Source organism: Archocentrus centrarchus, chromosome 22 (assembly GCF_007364275.1).
Source record: "Archocentrus centrarchus isolate MPI-CPG fArcCen1 chromosome 22, fArcCen1, whole genome shotgun sequence".
NCBI classification, from domain to species: Eukaryota; Metazoa; Chordata; class Actinopteri; order Cichliformes; family Cichlidae; genus Archocentrus; species Archocentrus centrarchus.
Genome location: NC_044367.1, coordinates 11,854,718 through 11,876,613, shown reverse-complemented (window position 1 = coordinate 11,876,613; position 21,896 = coordinate 11,854,718). Strand labels below are relative to the sequence as shown.

Genomic DNA, 21,896 nt, shown 5'->3' with positions numbered 1-21,896 from the left:
GGTACAGATACAGAGACTGTGATTTCTGAAATGTCGGTAGCTTGTCCTCCTTCCTCCCATTCAGTGGTTTCAAGTAAATTAGCAGAGGCTGAGGCAGAGTTCGCTGTTAAGGTGGAACAGGCAAAGGCGGTGAGAAAAATTCAAGCTCAACAAATGAAAATGTGCAAATTGGAGAATGAATGGAAATTAGAAGAAGCGAAGATGCTGGCTGAAATGAAACAGAAGGAAGTTGAAATGCGTTTCAAACAAGAGGAGGAGAAGCTGCGGTTAAAACAAATAGAAGCAGAAAATGATGTGGAGGTGGCAGTGGCGCGTTTGAGGGCTTATAGGGATTTAGAAGACGGTTTGAGGAATCAGGGAGAAAAGGGTGATCAAGGAGATATCCGGTCTAGTCACCAAGGGAAGGATATCGGGGATCCATCAAATTCAGGGGTTGTACCGCTTCAATCTCAACAGACATTAATCGGAGTTAAAAATCAGGAGACAGCTGACTTAGCTCAAGCCATTGCGGGTTCCTTGAGCATGTGTCACCTGTCTCCCCCCGACTTGGCAACCTTTTCCGGGGACCCCTTGAAATTTATTGACTGGAAGATCTCCTTTATGACTCTTATTGGTAAGAAACCCCTCCCAGTCTGTGAAAAAATGTTATATTTGAAACATTACCTTGTAGGGGAGGCACGCAAGGCTGTGGAGGGATTTTTTTATAGAAATTCTGAGGATGCCTATCACAGTGCTTGGACATTGTTAGAGGAGAGATATGGAAATCCATTTATCGTCCAGAGAGCTCTCCGAGAAAGGCTTATGAAATGGCCTAGGATCAGTGAAAATGATCCCTTGGCCCTTAGAGATTTTGTGGATTTTTTAAAGGGGTGTGCTGAGGCTATGCCTTATGTCAAGGGATTGGACATTTTGAACGATTGTGAGGAAAATCATAAATTGCTTAAGAAGTTACCGGAGTGGATTGTACGTAAATGGGGTAGGTTTGTTGTTGATGAGTTAGATGCATCCGGTAATTATCCAGGCTTTTTGCATTTTGTGGATTTCCTGCAAAAGGAGGTCCGTATTGTATGCAATCCTATTGTTTCCCCTTTCTTATTGAACTCTAAGGCAGCGGAAGATAAGTCAAAGCGAGTCAGTACCTTTAATACGAGCTCTCAAAGTGATGCCCCCCCTTTTGAAACAAATGTAACAAATGGTTCTAAATCAAGAATATCTTGTTTGGTTTGTGAAAATGAAACGCACAGTGTAGCAAGATGTCCCATCTTCGCAGAGAAAACAATTGATGATAAGAGAACCTTTATTCGAGAGAACCGACTCTGTTTTGGTTGTTTGTGGGGGGGGCACGTTATGAGGAATTGCAGGAGGCGGCACACGTGTGCTACTTGTGGACGGCGTCATCCAACCTGTTTGCATAGTGAGAGTGACAATTCGTCTGCCACAGCACTGGAGCCACACCTCTCTCCAGGGGTGGATGACGCCGGTCAGGAGGTACGTAGTGTATCGTCTCATGCTGTGACTAAGGGCCTTCCTTCCACATCTAATATCGTGCCAGTGTTCCTGTCATCGGTGGAAGAACCACGTAGGGAGGTGCTCACTTATGCCTTACTTGACCCACAGAGTGATACAACCTTTATCTTGGAGGATTTAGTTAGCAAGTTACATGTAAATATGCAACCAGTACAATTAAAACTGAGCACAATGACAGCTGTTGACACCGTGATTAAAAGTGGGATTTCACATGGTTTGCAAATTAGAGGAGTTCATTCCGAAGCCTATACTAAATTGCCTAAGGTTTATTCGAGGGATTTTATTCCGGTGGATAGATCTCATATTCCAACTGATAGTACCGCTCTGCAGTGGCCTCATTTGAAGCATTTGGCCGGTAAGCTGTTGCCATTGCAAGAATGTGAAGTTGGATTGCTTGTGGGTTATGATTGTACGTCAGCATTGGTACCGTTGGAGGTTGTTAGAGGGGGTGAGAACGAACCCTTCGCGCAAAGAACGGTACTCGGATGGAGTATAACCGGGTCCTCCAACCCACATTTCGATCGGCAAGGAAATCAGAGCTTTGTGCATCGAGTTACGGCAAGAGAGGTGTTCGCACCACCCGGTAGTGATATTCTTAAGGTTCTTGAGTCGGACTTTAATGAGAAGTCCTATAAAGATCAGTGCGTTTCTCAGGAGGATATGCTTTTTATACAACTTCTCCGTGATAATATATGGCAAAGAGAGGATGGACATTATGAGCTCCCCCTGCCCTTTAAGAGTAATATACCCCCCATATTGCCAAATAATAAGGGCGTAGCTATTGCTCGTTTACAGCATTTGAAGAGGAAACTAAGGGCTAATCAGCAGTATTATGATCATTATCAGACCTTTATGGAGGAAATCCTCAAAAGGGGTAATGCAGAGTTAGCCCCCCCACTATGCGAGGGAGAAGTAGTGTGGTATATACCGCATCATGGTGTATACCACTCGCAGAATCTGGAGAAGTTGAGGGTGGTTTTTGATTGCTCAGCAAGGTTTCGGGGAGTTTCATTAAATGATGTTCTATTGACTGGTCCTGACTTGATTAACTCTTTGATAGGAGTCCTTTGTCGCTTTCGGAAGGAAAATGTAGCTGTGGTATGCGACATCGAAAGGATGTTTCATCAATTCTTTGTTCCCCCGGCAGCGCGGAACTATTTGAGGTTCCTGTGGTGGGGTGGTGCAGATCTGGAAGCGGAACCGCAAGAATATCGGATGACAGTTCACCCCTTTGGCGCTACTTCATCCCCTGGGTGCGCTAATTTTGGCCTCAAGTATCTGGCCCAGAAACATACGGTGGATTATCCTTTGGCATCGGCTTTCATTGAGAAGAATTTTTATGTAGATGACGGCCTAACTAGTGTTCCTTCTGTTAAGGATGCAGAGGATTTGATTATAGAAGCACGGGAGTTATGTAAGAAAGGGGGCCTACGTCTGCATAAATTTAACTCAAACAGATTGGAGGTACTGGATTGTGTTGATGCTTCTGAGAGAGCGACGAAGGCTGGAAGCTTGCATCTTGGTTTAGATGAGCCGTTAATAGGACGTGCTTTGGGCATCCAGTGGTCAATAGAACAAGATAGTTTTAGTTTTGATATAAACCTTAAGAATCAGCCTTCTAGTCGTCGTGGCATTCTCTCAGTTATCGCCTCTATATACGATCCGCTCGGGTTTATTTCCCCCGTTACCTTATGCGGAAAGCGTATTCTGCAGGATTTGTGTCGACAGGGTGCTGGATGGGATGAGCCTCTTCCTGAGGATTTAGGCTCTCGATGGGAGGAGTGGAAAGGGGACTTGCCCAAATTGCAAGAAATTATAATACCCAGATGTTATCATCCGCCAGAATTTAAATCTATTGTTCGGATAGAGTTGCATCATTTTTCAGACGCCAGTAGCGTCGGTTATGGCGCATGTTCATATGTGAGGTACATTAATAAAGACAGAGAGGTTTACTGTAGCCTAGTGATGGCTAAAGCAAGAGTAGCACCCACGAAGCTCCTGAGTATACCTAGAATGGAGCTTTCTGCTGCTGTGGTTTCCGCCAGAATGAGTGCCATGTTGAGGGTTGAACTGGAAATGAAAATCGATGAGGAATTTTTTTGGACAGATTCCCAAGTGGTATTGGCCTATATTAATAATGACGTGAGAAGGTTTCATGTATTTGTGGCAAATAGACTCCAAGTAATAAAGGGAGAAACAAACTGTAGCCAGTGGCATTTTGTTGATACATCTGAAAATCCAGCTGATCATGCCTCCAGGGGTTTAAATGCTTCTGGCCTTTTATCAACTAACTGGATGATGGGACCAAGTTTTTTGTGGCAGCATGAGCTGAAGTTAACATCCCCTCCTTCCGCTGTGCTGTTGGTGCGTGATCCAGAAGTGAGGGCAGCACAAGTGAATGTGGCGATTACAAGCGATTGCGATGATATGCTTGATAGGTTGAGCCGATTTTCCTCTTGGATACGGCTCCTTAAGGTGGTGGCGAGAATCAGGAGGATGACATCCAGACAAAGGCATGATAGTGATCACATTACGGTAGAGGAAATTGAGAGCGCGACGGAAGTGGTAGTTAGACTTGTCCAGCAACAAGCCTTCTCCGAAGAGAGAAGAACGTTGGAGAAGGGGGATAGTCTTCCCCACTCCAGTCCCCTTTTTCGTTTCAATCCTATTTTGGATAAGGGAATTCTTAGGGTTGGTGGGAGGTTGAGGCAGTCATCTCTCAGTCAAGGGTTGAAACACCCAATTATTCTTCCTAAGAGTTCACACATTACCGAGCTTGTGCTTCTTCATTTTCATGAGAGGATTTGTCACCAAGGTCGAAGCCAGACTCAAATGGAACTTCGAGCAAATGGGTTTTGGGTCATTGGTGGGAGTAAATCCACTGCTAGGTTGATACATCATTGTGTGACTTGTAGGAAGCTTCGACGTCCGGCAGAGGAGCAGCAGATGGCTGAGCTCCCGGAGGCACGGGTGGAGGCCTCAGCACCATTCACATATTGTGGGATGGACGTGTTTGGTCCCTTTATTATTAAAAGGGCACGCACGGAACACAAGAGGTACGGATTGATTTTTACTTGTCTTTCCTCAAGGGCTATTCACATTGAGACGTTGGAAGATTTGTCAACGGATGCGTTTATAAACGCTTTAAGATGTTTTATCAGCCTCAGGGGGGCTGTACGTCAGCTTTATTGTGATCATGGCACAAATTTTGTGGGGGCTAGGAACGAGTTTAAGAAGGCTTTGAAACAGTGTGATCCCAAGAAATTGGAGGCTTATCTGGCAAATAAACAGTGTGAATTCATTTTTAGTGCGCCAGCGGCGAGTCATGCGGGTGGCGTTTGGGAGCGGCAAATTCGAACCGTGCGGAATGTTTTGAATGCCACGCTTTGTGTCTGTCCAGGTAGGCTCGATGATTTCTCACTTCGAACACTCTTTTATGAGGCTATGGCTATAGTGAATAGCCGCCCCTTGAATGTGGACGGTATCAATGATCCCAGATCATTGGAACCTTTGACACCTAATCATCTTATTTTGATGAAGTCTCAGATTGCCCTTCCTCCTGCTGGGAAATTTGTAAGAGAGGATGTATATGCAACGAAACGATGGCGACGAGTGCAATACTTGACTGAGCAATTTTGGGGACGCTGGAAGAGGGAATATTTATTGAATATTTCCCTGCGTCAGAAATGGCATAAGCCTCGGCGCAACCTTAAAACAAACGACATTGTCATCGTCATTGAGGATACACTTCCGAGGAATCAGTGGCAGTTGGGGCGAGTGGTGGAGACCATTCAAGGAACTGATAAGTTGGTTCGTAGGGTTAGGGTTCAAGTCACAGATCGGAGGCTGCATGGGAAATCGGACCCCCCTTTTAGGACCGTCATCCTTGAGAGACCCATCCAGAAGTTAGTGTTGTTGCTTGGAAATGAATGATTGGAAAATTTGATTCCTTATTTTAGTTGTGAGACAGTTCGGTGTCAGAGTTTTAACTGTTTGTGAATCATGTATAATTCGATTGATTATGAATTTATCGTGGTATGATTGGGGGGAGTGTAATTGACACCGAATTGTCTTGGAGTGGCCACAGGAGGCGGTGTGTGTGGTGGAGAGGAGGTGAAGGACCAGCAAAAGGGAATTAGGTTTTATGGCCCTCACCTGCTTTCTGTTGGCATGCGTTGCCTCATTTTCGTTTGTTTGGTGTGGCGTGGTGTCCGGTTTCCCCGTGGCTTCTTTTTCCTTGTTGGATGTTTGCTTGGTGAGTTGTCGGTTTGAATTTTTATCTTCGTTTCTTTTGAATTGTATGGATTGTATTTAAGGATTTTATTGTTTATTATTAGTCTTAAGGTGACGGGCAGCCTTATAGATGATCCGTAATATAGCACCCCTCGGTGACGGAACGAGGTACGTTTGCCTTTTGTGATTTAGTTGTTGTGATAATTGTAAGTTTCCTGTTGATGATGTATTGTAAATAAATTGTTTTTTTTGTATCTGTTTTTAAGTTTTCACGGTGCACAATGAAGTGGAAATAAAGAGTTGAAGCACCTGTCGAGACTCCCGTTTATTGACCCAGGGGCAGCTACAAAGATTATCTTCTTCCAGCAATCAGGGTGCAATCTGGTGACAATCTGTGCATTTTCCAGCATGATGCAGCACCATGTCCAAGGAAAAAGTGATAACTAAGAGGTTTGGAGATCATCAAATTAACATTTTTGATCCATAGCCAGGAAACTCCCCAGATCTTAATCTGGTCTTAATCTCTGGTCAGTTCTTAGAAAGCATATGGACAAGCAGAAGCCCACAAACTGATCAGCACACCACAGTGAGTTTTAGACATTTTTAAGGGAAAGGGTGAACACTGTAAATGCTGCATGCATTTAAAATCAAATTATTTACACCGCTCCTCTCTAAGTGTAATTTTGAAAATGCTAGAGAGGAAGTGACTTCACAACACTTTAACTGCCTCTTGTTATGAGTTGCAGTTTACATGCAGCAGCTGCTTAAATCACAAATTTGCTGTGTGTGTGTAATTTTTACAAGAAATGGACTCCTGCATTGTATCTGCACTGAGCTGCTTTTTACCACTTTGTCTACTTGTCTCCTTAATTTGCTTCATTTTCACGAATTCAGACTTAAATTTGCTGAGGGCAAGTCTGACAGGGCAAAGGCCAGGTGAGTGAAACAAACGTCCCCAATGTGCCCAGTTTCTTATTTATAAAGGAGGACCTCAGATTTATGATAAAATGTGCACCTCTCTAAGTTCTGCTGTTGGGGCCACGTGAAAAATGTTAATCAGCAAAGGCTAACTTTATAAGTCTAACTCACACTGCACCGGTGCCAAATTTTGAAAGAGATTATACATTTCTCTCATCAGTTCACAAATGTTTTCATATCAGTGAGCTATGGCAGTCACAGAAAGCCTTCTCAGAGCATGTTAAAGTTATTGCATGTAAAATTATCATAAAGGGAAAACACAGAATTTCTATCAGCCAAGGGTATGTTTTAGTAAAGGCGTTTCTGTTTATAATAATCTTTGATAGCTCTGAAAGGATTTTTATGAAGCTGAAATATACCATAAAAAGGGAAGCCGTGCCCAAGGATCACTGTCAAGGACAACAGATAGAGAGCTACATTACAATGAAAACCTGCGCTGAGAGGCCTAAAAATGTGAATTCATTATGTGCCTTGCTGTATCTGAAGGGCATAAAACCAGGATTATACTGTACCATTATAACTGGGCCTACAATGTTAATGTGTAAGCGGCAGGTGAATGTTGTAGGTAGTCAAATTTTAACTATTTTATATGCTGCTATGTAATTTTCTATGTAGGGCCTTAGTCTTCACCATAGTTAGTGTTGTGAAGTATAAAGTATCATTTAAAAAAAGGATCTTTGTGTAAATTCATTTTTTTAATTACTATACTTTTCTTATCGATTTATTAAGGCTAAAAAATAATCCACCCTGAACTTGACTTAAGTAGAGGTGCATGTGCACTGAGGTCAGCTTGGAGAATGACAGTTTTTGTCATTTTGCCTCTGTGTAAATGAAGTCATCAAGCTATGAATGAAGTGCAGACTTTCAGCTTTAATTCAAGGGTTTTACAAAAGTAGTGTATTAAGTGTTAAGGAACTGCAGACATTTTTATATTGCCAACAGTATTCATCTGCCTTCACATGCATGTGAACTTGAGTGACATCCCATTTTTAATCCATAGGGTTTAATATGATGTCGGCCCACCCTTTGCGGCTTCATCTGCTTTCCATGAGGTTTAGGAATATTTATGGGAATTTTTGACCGTTCTTTCAAGAAGTGCATTTGTAAGGTCAGACACTGAAGTTGGATGAGAAGGCCTGGCTCACAGTCTCCGCTCTAAATCATCACAAAGGTGTTCTATCAAGTTGAGATCAGGACTCTGTGCAGGTCAGTCAAGTTCTTCCACACCAAACTCATTCATCCATGTCTTTATGGACCTTTCTTTGTGCACTGGTGTGCAGTCATGCTGGAACAGGAAGGGACCATCCCCAAACTGTTCCCACAAAGTTGGGATTATGAAATTGTCCAAAATATCTTGGTATGCTGAAGCATTAAAAGTTCATTTCACTGGATCTAAGGGGCCGAGCCCAACTCCTGGAAAAAAAACAAACAAACACCATAATCCCCCCTCCACCAAACTTTACACTTGGTACAGTGCAGTCAGACAAATACCGTTCTCCTGGCAACCTCCAAACAGAAGCACTGTTCTTGAGCTAATCTGAAGGCCACATAAAGTTTGGAGGTCTGTAGTGATTGACTCTACAGAAAGTTAGCAACCTCTGTTTACTATGTGCCTCAGCATCCACTGACCCCACTCTGTCATTTTACATGGCCTATCAGTTCATGGCTGAGTTGCTAATAATACCACTAACAGCTGACTGTGGAATATTTAGTAATGAGGAAATTTCCCAACTGGACACAGGTGGTATCCTATCATGGTACCTTACTGTAATTCACTGAGCTCCTGAGAGCGACCCAATACTTTACAATTCATCCTGCTGCTTCTATCAGCAGTCACATCTTCAGTAAACACAGTCATAACACTGCCTCCTCCATGTTAGACAGATGGTGTAGTATGCTTCAGGTCATGAGCTGTTTCTTTCTTCCAGACTCCTCTCCTCCCATCATTCTGGTGCAAGTTCATCTTTGTTTGATCTGTCCATAAAATTTGGACCTTGTTGTAAGCCCTCTGTATTTCCATTCATGAAGACATCTCTTGATTGTAGACCTCAGCAATGATACACCTACCTCCTTGAGAGTGTTCTTGATGTGTTTAGGTGTTACTGAAGGGTTTTTCTTTTTAAGAAAAGGAAAGGATACTGTGATCATTTACTTTAGTTATCTTCTCTGGCCTTTCAGGCCTTTTGGTTTTACTTAGCTGGCCAGAGCATTCTTTCTTTCTAAGAATGGACTTGATGATAGTTTATTTGGGTTATTCAGCCTGCTGTGTTTGATGCAGAGAATGTGTCAGTTCACCGGTCATCTTTAAGCTTACTCCTATGTTACTAACTTCTAAAGACCAAAGAACTGTAGCAAAATAAGTGTAATTTTTTTTTTTTTACAAAATGTTGACTGTTGTGGCTTGTGTCAACCACAGAGAAAACTGAAAGGGCTGGTGATGTGGATCACTGGAGCCTCCAGTGGTACGGGATAAGAGCTGGCCTACCAACTGGCAGTGTGGCTCCAGCCTCATCCTGTCTGCTCACCGTAAGGTTGAGCTAAACTGAGCGAAAGGTCATCACTTAGGTAAGATCATTTGCTTTCAATTGTTCTTTTTTGTCAAAGTAGCCAAGAGAAACCCACTTAATGTCAATGGGTTTGATTTACACAGTAGAGACCATCTTTGTCTTATTTTAAAGTAATCTTCAATGTATGATAAACTAGCCTGTTTCCAAGAACCTAACACAGCGCACAAATTCAAGCCTTTTACTTTAACTCAGTGAAGACAGCCATGTTAAGTATACCATGTAAGAAAAAGGGATAGTGTTTGCTGTTCCTGCGGTTCTGAAGCAAAACGTATTACCAGTTTGGGGTGTTTCCCACCAGCTTTGAAGCCAAAGATTGTTGTGCTTCTGCTAATAAAGCAGATCTACTGAGATGTATTCCAGCAATCGGCCTCTGCCATCCTCTGATCAGGGCAGTTTTTTTAAAATCCAGATGTGCCCATGCTTGTTAGGTTGTAGTTCATAAACTCTCAAAAATTTTTTGGTTTTTAGGTGGGTTTCTCCTTAAACATTAACCCTTAAATTTTGGGCATGTTTAACACAAAATGCTATTATGCAGGTATGAATATATAAACATTTGACTGATGGTGCTGTGTGTTTTGTATCCAAATTGTGAACCACTTTGTGTGTTTTAAAACGTACCACACAAATATACAAAAACTAGTTGACATTTACAATATTTTCATATAAATAGATGAAGTGCTTTGTAAATTGTTTTTGTTGTCTCAACATTTTTTGGAAGCCGGAGTTGTACTATGTACAGGTGATGACTTGAGTCAAAGTGTCTATGCACTGTAAATTGAAAGAAATTAGATTTTGGGTGATGTTCCCCATCAGATTGATATCCTCATTAACAATGGTGGCCGAAGTCAGCGCTCCTTGTTCCTGGAAACCAGTGTGGATGTGTGCCAGGCCTCGATGGAGCTCAACCTCATAGGTGTGGTCTCTCTGACCAGGCAGGTGCTGCCTGTCATGATGCAGTGAGGCAGTTGGAGCATTGTGACTGTCAGCAGCCTGTTTGGCCTCTCTGCGGCGCCTCTTGCAACAGGGTCCTCTGCCAGCAAGCACACTCTTCAGGTGAAGGGATTTCAGAAAGCAGTTGATCACTTTCTGAGTCTCTTAATTCATTTAAACTAAATGTATTTATTGTTTGATTATGGGAAGAAACAGATCTGTTTCATCTGGATGTCTGTTGTATTATTCACAGGGTTTCTTTAATTCTCTTTGAACTGACTATCCAAAAATACTAATTAGCACAGTGTGTCCAGGGCCGGTCCATTTACAGATTGCCAACAATGCCTTTACAGCAGAAATAAATGAGGTATTTTTTGTTTCTTGTTTGATATGCTTAACATAACTATTTCAGTGGTATCTTCCAAGTAATCAGTTTTCCTTTCATTACTTCAAGTCTGCACCCACATTTGGACATCGAAAGGGGATCCCAACAGATCGCTGTTTGCATTTAATGTTAGTGGGAATTGCTAATGGTGTCAAGGAGATGTGGATCTCTCAGCAGCCCATCCTGTTACTATGCCAGGCAGTATGCTCCCACATTTGCCTGGTCTGTGTCAAACAGGCTGGGCAGAACATGGGTGCAAAATTTCAGTGCTAGTCAGGTAAGTACACAAAGATTTTATGGTGCACATTTACCACATAGTATAGGCTTACTGTCACAGTAGTGTAAGGCTGAGAAAATCAAATATGACCATATGACCATCATATATATATATATATATATATATATATATATATATATATATATATATATATATATATATATATATATATATATATATATATATATATATGAGTTTATATATTTTTTTTTGGACATTTTGACTTGGTCAGGAACGTGCAGGTAAACATGCAGCTTCATTCTGCAATGTTAACTGTGCTACATTAAACCTGTGATTGGGAGTTTTTCACTGTGTGAACAGACTGAAAATACTTGGATAAAGTTGTGTAACAACTGGAGGGCTCTAGTTTCTTCTGACCTTGCTTGAGTCTAATAAGAAGAAGGCAGTGGCTAGGGTATGACAGTGAGCATGACTACTTCCCCCAAGTGCTGGCTGGATAACTGACTGACCAGTGTGTCTGGTGGCCTCTGCTGGACAGTGACAGCTGAGGGCCATGCAGAAAGGTCATGCTGGGTAGCCGTTGTGGATTCACTTGCTTATGATGAAGGATTGTTTTAGGACAAAACAATCGCTCAAACATTCCTCAGCAGTGAAATAGTTGGGTAACGTAAGGGTCATGCTCATGAGGTACTTTTGTACCTCATAATTTACAAATCTCAAAATGATATATATATTCAGACAATTTTCAACCTTGAATAAAATCATTTGGCTTCATTCTTCGGAAGCAAATGCTGACAGCCTCCTCTTTTGCAGGACGCAGACTCTGAAAACTTCACAAAACAGAAGACCTCCTGAAAATCACATCCTCAAGAGGAAATTACATTCCTAATGTTGGACTTTGCATTTTTCTGCTTCTTCAAAATTTCTGCTTTCATGTCATGTCACCTTGAGATGGCTGTTGCAGGCAATGAACTGGCGCCGTATAAATAAAATTGAATTCAGTGTTGAAGTAAATATTTAGAGACATAACTCATTTGAAAGTTCAGTGCCCTCTTCCTATCTTAAAAGAAATTTTTGTGACTAATACTCAACTTCTGGTACACAGCCTTGAAGAATGGATAACAAGGTATAAAAACTATATGAAGAATGATCCTGTTTTTTTTAAATCCTGGCAAGTCTGTTTAATGAAAAACAGCTTTTGACAAGCTATTTTTATTATAAGTATATACAGCTACACATATAAAAATTAATATGTACAAGAAAACTGTGGACAAATTCATTCTAGATTGTAAACAAGTGAATTGTAAACAAAACAACAGCACTAAACACCACACATGTACAGCAAGACATTCCAAGGCACATCCTTGATATTCTTTAACAAAGCAATAAAATTTTTGTCCCTTTTTATGGATTTGGGAGGGGGAAATCACATGAACATTAAAAAAAAAAAAATCAAATTAAACCAGAGGAAATTATTACTTTTCTCTTGGAGGGGTCTAATTTAATTCACTTCTGTTTCAGCACAAACATTAATAAACAAAAAATGTGTGCTTTGTGGAGGTGATGCCGCCGTTCCTTCTGTCGAATCAATGTGGAAAAACTAAGTCGGTTCCCACACCAACTTTACTCTTCACAAATTCTGAGTCGACAATTTAAAAAGTAAAACTCCTGATTTAAGTTCTCTTTGCTACAGTTTAAATATGAATTTCCTAATAAACTTTGGAAAATGGCATTTTGCTGTGGTACTGTGACCTGAAAAAAAAAAATGGACAGATGGAACCACAGCTCAGAGGCAAGGAAAGTGAAGGGGGGCAGATGAGTAAATGGGGTATCCTAGTGGTGGATCGGCTGCCTGAACAGTTAGATTTCTTAGCATGAAGGGGTGGGCCTGAATGCTGTACCGCTCCTCGTCATCATTAGTAGCATACAGGAGTTCCCAGGAGAGGTTTGCCCACTGGCCTCTCACCCCTTCTCCATTGAGACGGCCCACCTGTACCAACTGCTCCTGGAGGGTCAGGACCCGCCCCGTGTAGGTACCCTGAACACAAGGACAGACAAAGTGATGCTAACTAGGAAAACCAACTAATCCGAACATACGTATTTTTAAGAAACTTCAGTTTGATGTTGACTGTGTAACACACTGTATCAACATTATATACTATTTTGTAGCTTAGATGTAAATGAGGACTTATATTTGATTACCATAGTGAGATCATGTCCTAGAGAGAATAGAAAGGGTTTTTCCTGAAGGACGCCATCATGCCAGCCTTTCTCTGTCACCAGACCGATGTACCAGTCCCTTTCATATTCTTCCAAAGTGCTGAACAACTCCTCAGGGGACTCCATCGGCCCCAGGCTTGCCTGATCAAACAACAGCTTGAAACTGAACCTGAGGGCAAACAAAGACATAAGTGAGAACTCTTATGGATCCTCTGGCTCAAATAAGCTCTGCTGATTACAGTCATCGAAATCTAGAGGTCCTAACTGGCAATTTTACCTGAAAGCCTGAAGCGTGAGCTGGTAAAGTTCTTTACTTGAAGACAGCCACTCAAGTCCTTCTGTCCATGGTACATCCCCACAATATAGTCTGTACACGTAACTAGGACTGGTGAAGGTAGACTCTGCACCCAGTGAGATGAGACATGAAAGTGCAACATGAATGTGCAGTTCCTTTAAGGCCTCATCCTCCTTAAGGGCTTTGGTCATGTCCTCTGAGGTGGCACCCTGCACAGCAGGCCCAAACCGCTCCAAGATAAATCGAAACCAGTCCTCAGGAAATAAAGGCCTGAGGGACAGCAAGCGGGATGGTAGTAATGGTGCTGTCCTCCACCCTTTTGGTAAGTTGAATACCTCTGACAGGGGGCAGCTAAAGTTCAGATGTGGGAGAGAGCCAGATCTCTCCCTAAATACCTCTGGGTTGTGGCCTTTATCCACAGCTGGCATCCCAATGCCCAGTCCCAGAGGCTGCAATGGCTGCAGAGCAGAGAGGGCCATGTTTTCAAAAAGACTGTCCATCTCCACGGAGCCTGGCAAAGAGGCCCCCATCTGCAGGGTGGTGTGTCCAGACTGGGCTTCTGCAGTCACTAATGCAACTGTCCGTCTGGCTGGTTGAGGTCCAAATAAGTCATCCTCATCTGACCAGTCACCAAAGGAGGTCAAACTGGAGCTGTCCTGTCTGAAAATAAAAGAGGACACATTGGATTCCACCATCACAGCCTCAGGTGGTTGGTTAGAAGTCGTCTGGGCTAACTGTGAAGACTGGGATTTCATTCCCCCAACAACTGACACTTCTTCACTGCTCCATAAAAATCCTTTATGCTTCTGCACACAATATCGCAGAAGCAACCAGATCAGAGCTTTCATGAAGTCATCCTGAAGTTTCCGCAGGTTGTCATGAGAGTCAATGATACCAGAGAGCACATTTCGGGCATCAGAGTAGACCCGCACTGCGAGTGCGGCACATGGGGTGAGGGCATTTCCCCAGTGCAGATTAATGCCCTGGGTGAACCCGAGCCGCTCAGGGCGTTCAAACGCAGCCTCAAAAACCTCATCCACCCTCCGTGCCTCCACAGTGTGGCAAGACGTCTCCTGCAGCTCCAGACCCTGTAACAAACACACCACCTTATGTAATCTTTTAGATTCTTAATTACATTCTTAATAAACAACCAGAGCGATACAGTACCTTAATATTGACAGTGCAGTAGCCATATCCCCTCTCCAGGATCATTATCCAAACCATACGGTCCTGAAAACGGCCAAGAAAATGAGACCCTGGGGCTAATGAACCTGAAAATAAAGAGAATCATCAGTTATCCATACATTCAACATGTAAGGAGATGTGATGATGAGCACAGAACATAAAACATGTAGCACACATATGGGAGTCTTTCATTTTGTATTAGCTGTGCATCCCTCTGCTGACTACATGAATAATGTGGCTACTGGATGAGCTACTTGGAGATGCGTACAATCACAGTAGTACAGGAAGGTCGTGATACTGATTTAACTGGCTGACTGCACAGAGATCTAAATATTAAATCTCTTCTTGTCCCCCAGATTTCCATTAGTCCCTAAAACTTTGCTCCTTTTGTACAAAGGTGGATTTTCATTTTCAGAGACAGAAGACAGACGTATATTTCAACACAGATGAACAGCAGCAGCAAAGTGAAGGGAAGCTTTTATTTTACCTTGACTAGTGCTCACTTGGCTCAAGGATAATGTCATGTCCCATGCTGACATCTTAGAATAGTCCCAGCCACTACCTCATGATGTGAAGTGACACACTGGGCAGATTTCTTTCCTGCTCACTGCACCACGGCCCCCAGTGTGAGCAAAGCAAAAGAACACTGTAAACTGCCACCGTTTGACTGTGAGCTTCAGCCTAACAAGCAACTTTTCTGAATTATACATCATAGCCACAGCTTCCCTAGCTCATAAAAAGCAATAAGACTGAGTGATTACATCACCTCAGATTTATTCAGTCTTAAATCATCAGTCCATAAATAACAAGTTCCTACTTGCATTGTTTTTTTTTCCTCTTGGCCCCTCCTGAGTGAGAAGAGAACAAAACCCGAGCAGCTCAGTTTAGCCTAGGAGTATTACGCAGTTAATGGTGTGGAAATATTTGGATGTAATGAATACAGACCCAAGCTTTTTTTTTTCAGGGTCACTTCATAGGAAGCTCAACTGGATCATGTAAGTTCACATTACTGCCTGTAGTCCAAAAAGTCTGCTCACAACAGAATTCCTCTTACTATGTAGCCGTATGAGATGATGCTTCAGTGCTTTCGGATATGCATACAGTCCCCATTTGACCCATACAGTTGCTGTAATTACAGCATATGTCAAAATACACTGTTGTAAAAAAGTATATTTTTCAATATAAGGTGAGTTCTGTTTACTGTGAGCAATAAAAAGAAAAACTAAACAGAGAAAAATACTGTGTATATTGTAACTAAAGCAAAACTTACCTTTAAGCCACACAGATTTAATTTTAGATACTGTGACTAATTAGTTATTAATTAACAAGTTTCACATGCTTTATAAAACTGAATATTATTAGTGGTCCAATTTAGATGTAAAAACAAATATTTTGTCATTATCTTGATGCTATGTATTGATTTTTACCTGACATATATATTTTGTATTAGCAACTTTTACTTATTAAGAATAGAAAAAAACATTTCAGGCATGAACAACTAACCCAGTGACCCTCTTGCAAAGGCCGTCCTCAGAGCAGAGGCCAGACTTCCACTCATTTGCTGGTAGAAGACAGAGTCTGGGCAGGGACAGGCGGTGCCCACGGGCCCTGGCCAGCTTCGCTGAGGTCTGGGAAACCCCACAAGGAAGATGGGCAGAGTGAAGAGGGGCAGCAAAGGGGCAGAGAGCAGGGCAGAGAGGGTCACCATCGCCAGGACCAGTGGGCATAGGGAGGCATTCAGAGCCAAAAGAGTTCCAGCTGACTGACGGCGCTGCTTCTTCTCTGTCCAAGATGTCACCAACACAGTCAGGGTGAATTTCAACTTGGCTAGGAACTGGGTTACTCTGTCTATCAGCAGGCCTACCTGTATCCAAAAGACAATGGCAAACATGAAGAGAACTGATCAACATCAGGTCTTAAAAATACCCAAAACAATTCAATTCAATTCAATTTTATTTATATAGCACCAAATCACAACAAACAGTCGCCTCAAGGCGCTTTGTATTGTAAGGTAAAGACCCCACAATAATTACAGAAAAAACGGTCAAAATGATCCTCTATGGGACAGAAGAATTTATAGTGGGGTGGAAATGATGACCTCACCAGAAGAAGCTGAACTCCAGTTCCCAAGTCATCCCATCCTGGCAGTACACTGTTTCCAGCTGCAAGCCGCACCAAGATCACCACCACCATTTGGTGCAGAGCATCTTCTGAGCTCTGCCATCCCTGCCCAACAACAACAATAACAAAGAGCAAGTGTTAAAAATCAAACAAGAGACACTTACTGATTAATCAATTTGCATTTTGATAAAAGGATAAATAATGTCAAGAGGACCTGTTTTTCAGGACCGACTTTTCAGTGTTCTTTCAACAAAGATCTGATTCAGGTTGTGGTCTCATTTAAATTCTCCCCAAAATTACTTTACAAGTTTTTATTATAATAAATATATTTTTGCCCTAATGTTGTTATTTGGACTGTGACCAAGCATTAAGTGTTAAGTATACCACTCTAAAGGCTCGAGCAAATCCCACACTGAGGGAAACCGTGTGGAGCAGCTGAAGAGACTTATCCATAGCCAGGAAAGCAATCATTGCAAATGGAGACACTGTGAGGTAAAACACACACAAATTAAACACATTCACATATAGTCATTCTTACACTTGAGAAAAACATTAACAATGGAGAAAAGCTGACTTCAAAGATACATTAGAAAAATCTCAAAACCTCACCCAGGTAAAGAAGGACTCTTCTGATTGCAGCAGCAATGTACAATCCTCTGTTCCTCTGCTTAAACATTTGCATATTGGACATCCCTTTAGGGTACAGGGGATTAAGGAATACCCCTCCAAATACATATGCCCCCTGGATCTCTCTAAGAGCCCAGGAGAGGCAGAAGAGTATGAGAAGAAGGTAGCTGACAGCAGCCTGAGGTCCTGCAGTCAAGCTATGGGACTGAGCTGAGCCGATGAAATGATGCAAAACCCCTGCCTCTGCCAATGCCACCAGTAGCAAGCTCAAATATAGCAGAACTTCCCTACAGCCCAGATTCCAGCCAAAGGAAGTTGGAGGGCGAAGTGACAGTCCCCCTCTGAGCAATTCACGGCCCCTGAAGGCTGACCTGGAACCTCTGCAGAGTGTGCCAACCTGGCTGAGATCCAGGCTCAGCAGAAATCCCATCGCAGTGGAGAAGAGAACCACACCAAGCGTTGATGGAATTAAGTAATTACACACAGCTACACCAGCGGATATACCAAACATCAACAGCAGCCTGTAAGACAGTATACACACGCACACAAAAACAAAATAGAACAAAACAAAAAAAATCAAGACTGATGATAAAAAGGCTAATAAAACACTGTCAGTGGGACCCTTTAATCTGATTTTGTACTGAAAATGACCAAGATATGGAAAACCTGTGTTTTTTGCTCAAAATTCAGTCACTTCAGAGTTCTCTGACAATTTATGTGCTCATTTTCTCTTTATTCTATAGAAACATATTTAAATTTCTGTATTTTATTTAGCTTTTACTCACTGAGCTACTATATTTTGTTTGTTCTTCTTTCCGCTGCTCCCTTCAGAGATCACCACAGGAGATTATCTGCATCTATTTCACCCTATCCCTAGTATCCTTTCTGTCACACCAACCCTCAGCACAGACACATACACCATCATAGAGAAATTAAATGCCAAACAGTTTGTATATTTGTTGTTTTTATATATCATGTGGATTTTTCTGTATTACACTAGTTTCGAAAGTGAATAAAATGAGTAAATTTTTAGTTTGATGTCAGCTAATCATTTTGATGTGTACCTGAGGTTGCTGGACATGGGTGAGCCTCCTAAGCCAAACACAAGGGTCTGCTCCATGCCCCAGAGAAGCAGAGCATCCAGAGGAGGCAGGATGCCAAATGCCCATAGCAGAGGTAGAAAGAGGAAAAGCACATGGAGAACCTGACTGGCCAGTTGGAGCTCAGGGACGGTATCCGAGAACCTATATCACAGCAAGATATTAGAATTATTATGACAGCAAAAACAAGGTATTTTAACAAAATTATGAATTTTGTTGCTCACCTATCAGCCAAGTCCACAGCAATGAAAATAAAAATGTAGAGGGGCCGGGTGAGTGGGGTTATCTCATAAGTGTCCTGCGCCTGAAAAGTGGCCGTCTCTGTAGCCGTATTTACAATGAGAGAATACTCAGCTATACACAGTGTCACCCAACTAAGGACGAAGACCACCAAGGATACACCAATACTGCCATAAAGAGCAGTCAGTCTGCCAAGGAACACATACCATGTCCCAAAGCCACAGAGCATCCCAGCTAACAGTGTATGCAGCACCACATTAAGCCCAAACCGCTTTCCAGGAGCAATGAATCGAACTGTCTCTGTGCTGACACAGTGGGTAAATTCCACTTCCTCTTCATCAACCAGGATGTTGGACGCACCAAGCCTCTCCACTGTGCCGCTCCTCCGAGCAGCATATAGCGCCAGGGACTGGACACCCGCTGCAGCCCCGCACATCAGCATGCCAGAGAGCACGGCAGCATGGAGCTCCTGAAGCAGCTGCAGCTGACTGAGCAGGGTCCCAATGCCCCCAAAAAGCCATGGCGTCAAGAACAAGACTGCCTGATTGACATATACATAAGGTGGGGCACAGTAGCCCAACTTGAAGCGTGGACCCCCCAACACTGTTTGGGGGAAGCGCTTCCAGAAGAACTCCTGCTTGTACTCATTAAGAAGGGGCACATCTGGCCCCATTCTGACCATGCCCAAAAGGGTGGCAGGTCATCTCCACTCAGCTGAAGAAGGGTTTCCATTCATCATCATCTCGGGAACAGTGAAGCACCCCTGCAAAGGAGGAAAAAGTAATAAACAGTAATCTACAGTAAGTATAGTATAGTATAATATATTCTTAAACATTATTTGGGAATATCTTCTTCCAGCTCAGGTAAATTGTTACTCCATACAACCACACTATTATTATTATTATTTTTAAAGCAATTTTATCTACAACAGCACAGGCATGGGCCAGCTTTTCCATCGAGGGACACCTAATTTTAAAAGGCACCATGGATAATATAATGTGCGGCACAAAAAGAGATGGAAAACCAGAGCCACAGCTACTGAGTTGCCAAGAAAACAAAACACCAAGCAACAGTAGCTTTTGGGTGCGCTTACGTGGGCTAAGCTGCTAGGCTAGCGGGGATATTTATAAGTCTCACTTCATATAATTCAACCAGATAAAATAAAACTGAGTACTGGGTATCGTTATTGTCCCTTTATTTCAGCTAGCTCCATTATTGTTAGCTAACGAAGGGATCAAGTATTCTCAGCTTGACTATGTGCTAGGTTGCTATTATTAATAAGTTAATAACAGCATGTTGGCCACAGTGTGAGATAAACTTACCGTTAACAGCCGAATAGCCAACTGCGGATAGGTTTTATTAAGTATTTGACGATGTAATGAGGTAATATTATGGAGAAATGGGCGGAAATGGCAAGCATTACCGTTAGCTACCAGCTAACCATTAAACACCCAGGCAACATTGGCATGATACACAGTCAGTTTGTAACCAATGAGAGTGGAGAAAAGAAGAGAGCAGCTCCTCTGATTGGCGAAAACCTTATAATCCCCGCCCATTCAACGCTCTGCCACATACCGTCGACAGTCACTGCCACACACACAAGAACTATTAATGCAGAAAAAGCTCATTTTAGAATAGGGTATTCCTTTTTTCAAGGAATTTTTCATCACTACACAACGTTGAAAACCGACTTCTATAGGCTAATAGACACTGCCAATAAAACTGTGAGAAACTTGAGGCCTTATAACCATAAAATACACATCAAAACACCTGACAATTTTTGTAATGCTTAAAAAAAAACAGGTAATTACAGGTAATTATGTTAACTGGCAATAGGTCAGTAAGATTGCTGGGTATTTTTTTTATTTACCTTTAGTTTACCAGAAAGTCCCATATTATTATATTATATTAAAAAATGCACAAAAGTTTTGAACCACCTTCTTTGTATTTTTCTAGGTAAATGAGAAATTGTTACAGTGCTTTACTGATAGAAAAAAAAGGGGGGGGGGGGGGGGGGGGGGGACTTGAAAGTCAGTATCTGGTGTGACCACCTTTATCCTTCAGCACAGCCTGAACTCAGGCAGCTTTCTTGTTTGTCTTTAAGTAGTCCTCAGGAATAGTTCTCCAGGCTTCTTGAGGGATATTCAAAGCTCTTCTCTGGATGTTGGCTGCCTTTTGTTTTGTTCTCTGTCAAGATGATCCCACACTGCTTCAATAATGTTGGGGTCCAGTTTCTGAGGAGGCGAATACATGACTGATAGTGTTCCATTGTGTGTTTTTCTATCCAGGTTATAACTGCATTGGCAGTGTGTTTGGGGTCATTGTCGTGCTGAAAAATTTGACTTTCCAAGGTGGACCAAAAACTGTTAGTACTTTTCTTCATTCATAATACATACATTTGACAAGATCCCCCAAACCACTGGTTGTAATGCAGCCCCAAACCATGGTAAAGCCTCCACTGATGGCTGTAGACACTCACTGTTGGATCTCCCGTCTGACCTCCTAGAATAGAATGCCTTTATTGTCATTATACAGGATGTACAATGAGATTGTACATACCGACAATTTGAACCAGAAATTTCAAATGTGGATTCATTTTCACTCCATCAGACCCGTTTCCCCTGATTTTCAGTCCAGTTCTGGTGTAATTTGGCGTAGCTCTTCTTGCTGCCCCCTGCACACACGAGCCCCTGAACCTGACCCCCACCCCGACTCCCCATCCACAACCACCAAATTACTCAGGTACTCAGTATATAAGCTACTTCTGTTTGCACATCATATCTTTGCACTACCACTTTATTTGTTTAGTGCCTCATGTCTTTCATGTTTTGTACTTATTTTTATATTTATTTAAACTTTTTCCTCAAAACTTCCTACATTCTTTTGCACTTTTATTTATACTGTACACATTCAGATTTAGATTTACCATGTCAGGTCTGAGAGTAACACAATTTCAAGCCTCTCTGTGTCCTGCACATATGTGGAACTGACAATAAAGAGACTGACTTTGACTTGACTTTTTATCCTGTTTCCCTTCCTTAAGAATGGCTTCTTGACAGCCACCCTTCCACTGACACCATTTCTGATGAGGCTTCAGTGAGCAGCAGATTGGCCAGCTGCATCTCTCAGGTCCCGTGTCAGGTCTTTGCTTAATTTTTTCCTGTTTCTTAAGGACATGATTATCATATGTTGTAGATAGTTTTTTAAGGTCTTCCACTTCTTCTTTTGTCCTCCACTTGTCCAGTTTCCT

At 42.2% G+C, this 21,896-nt stretch overlaps 2 protein-coding genes and 1 pseudogene across 4 annotated transcripts; 2 read left to right on the top strand and 1 right to left on the bottom strand.

The window, feature by feature from the left end:
- The first annotated feature begins 3,031 nt into the window (after positions 1-3,031).
- LOC115772335 (uncharacterized) lies at positions 3,032-6,105 on the top strand. Of its 3 annotated transcripts, XM_030718520.1 has the most exons (3): positions 3,032-5,782; positions 5,865-5,928; positions 6,027-6,105. In XM_030718520.1, exon 1 carries the CDS (start codon positions 3,493-3,495, stop codon positions 5,458-5,460), a length of 1,968 nt encoding a protein of 655 aa, XP_030574380.1. In that variant the 5' UTR covers positions 3,032-3,492; the 3' UTR covers positions 5,461-5,782; positions 5,865-5,928; positions 6,027-6,105. The 3 variants fall into 3 exon arrangements, with proteins under 3 accessions (XP_030574380.1, XP_030574378.1, XP_030574379.1); XM_030718518.1 differs by having other exon boundaries at positions 3,032-5,928; positions 6,027-6,090; XM_030718519.1 differs by having other exon boundaries at positions 5,865-6,070.
- A 3,729-nt stretch (positions 6,106-9,834) lies between these two features.
- Positions 9,835-11,833, top strand: LOC115772709 (dehydrogenase/reductase SDR family member 7-like; annotated as a pseudogene).
- A 199-nt stretch (positions 11,834-12,032) lies between these two features.
- Positions 12,033-20,109, bottom strand: pcnx4 (pecanex 4). The gene is made up of 11 exons (XM_030719385.1): positions 19,969-20,109; positions 18,631-19,409; positions 18,371-18,550; positions 17,289-17,827; positions 17,064-17,164; positions 16,662-16,784; positions 16,062-16,422; positions 14,541-14,644; positions 13,356-14,461; positions 13,061-13,247; positions 12,033-12,896 (listed from the first exon to the last, which is right to left on the bottom strand). The coding sequence occupies exons 2-11, from the start codon at positions 19,326-19,328 to the stop codon at positions 12,645-12,647; spliced, it is 3,651 nt and encodes a 1,216-aa protein (XP_030575245.1). The 5' UTR covers positions 19,329-19,409; positions 19,969-20,109; the 3' UTR covers positions 12,033-12,644.
- Between the last annotated feature and the right edge of the window lie 1,787 nt (positions 20,110-21,896).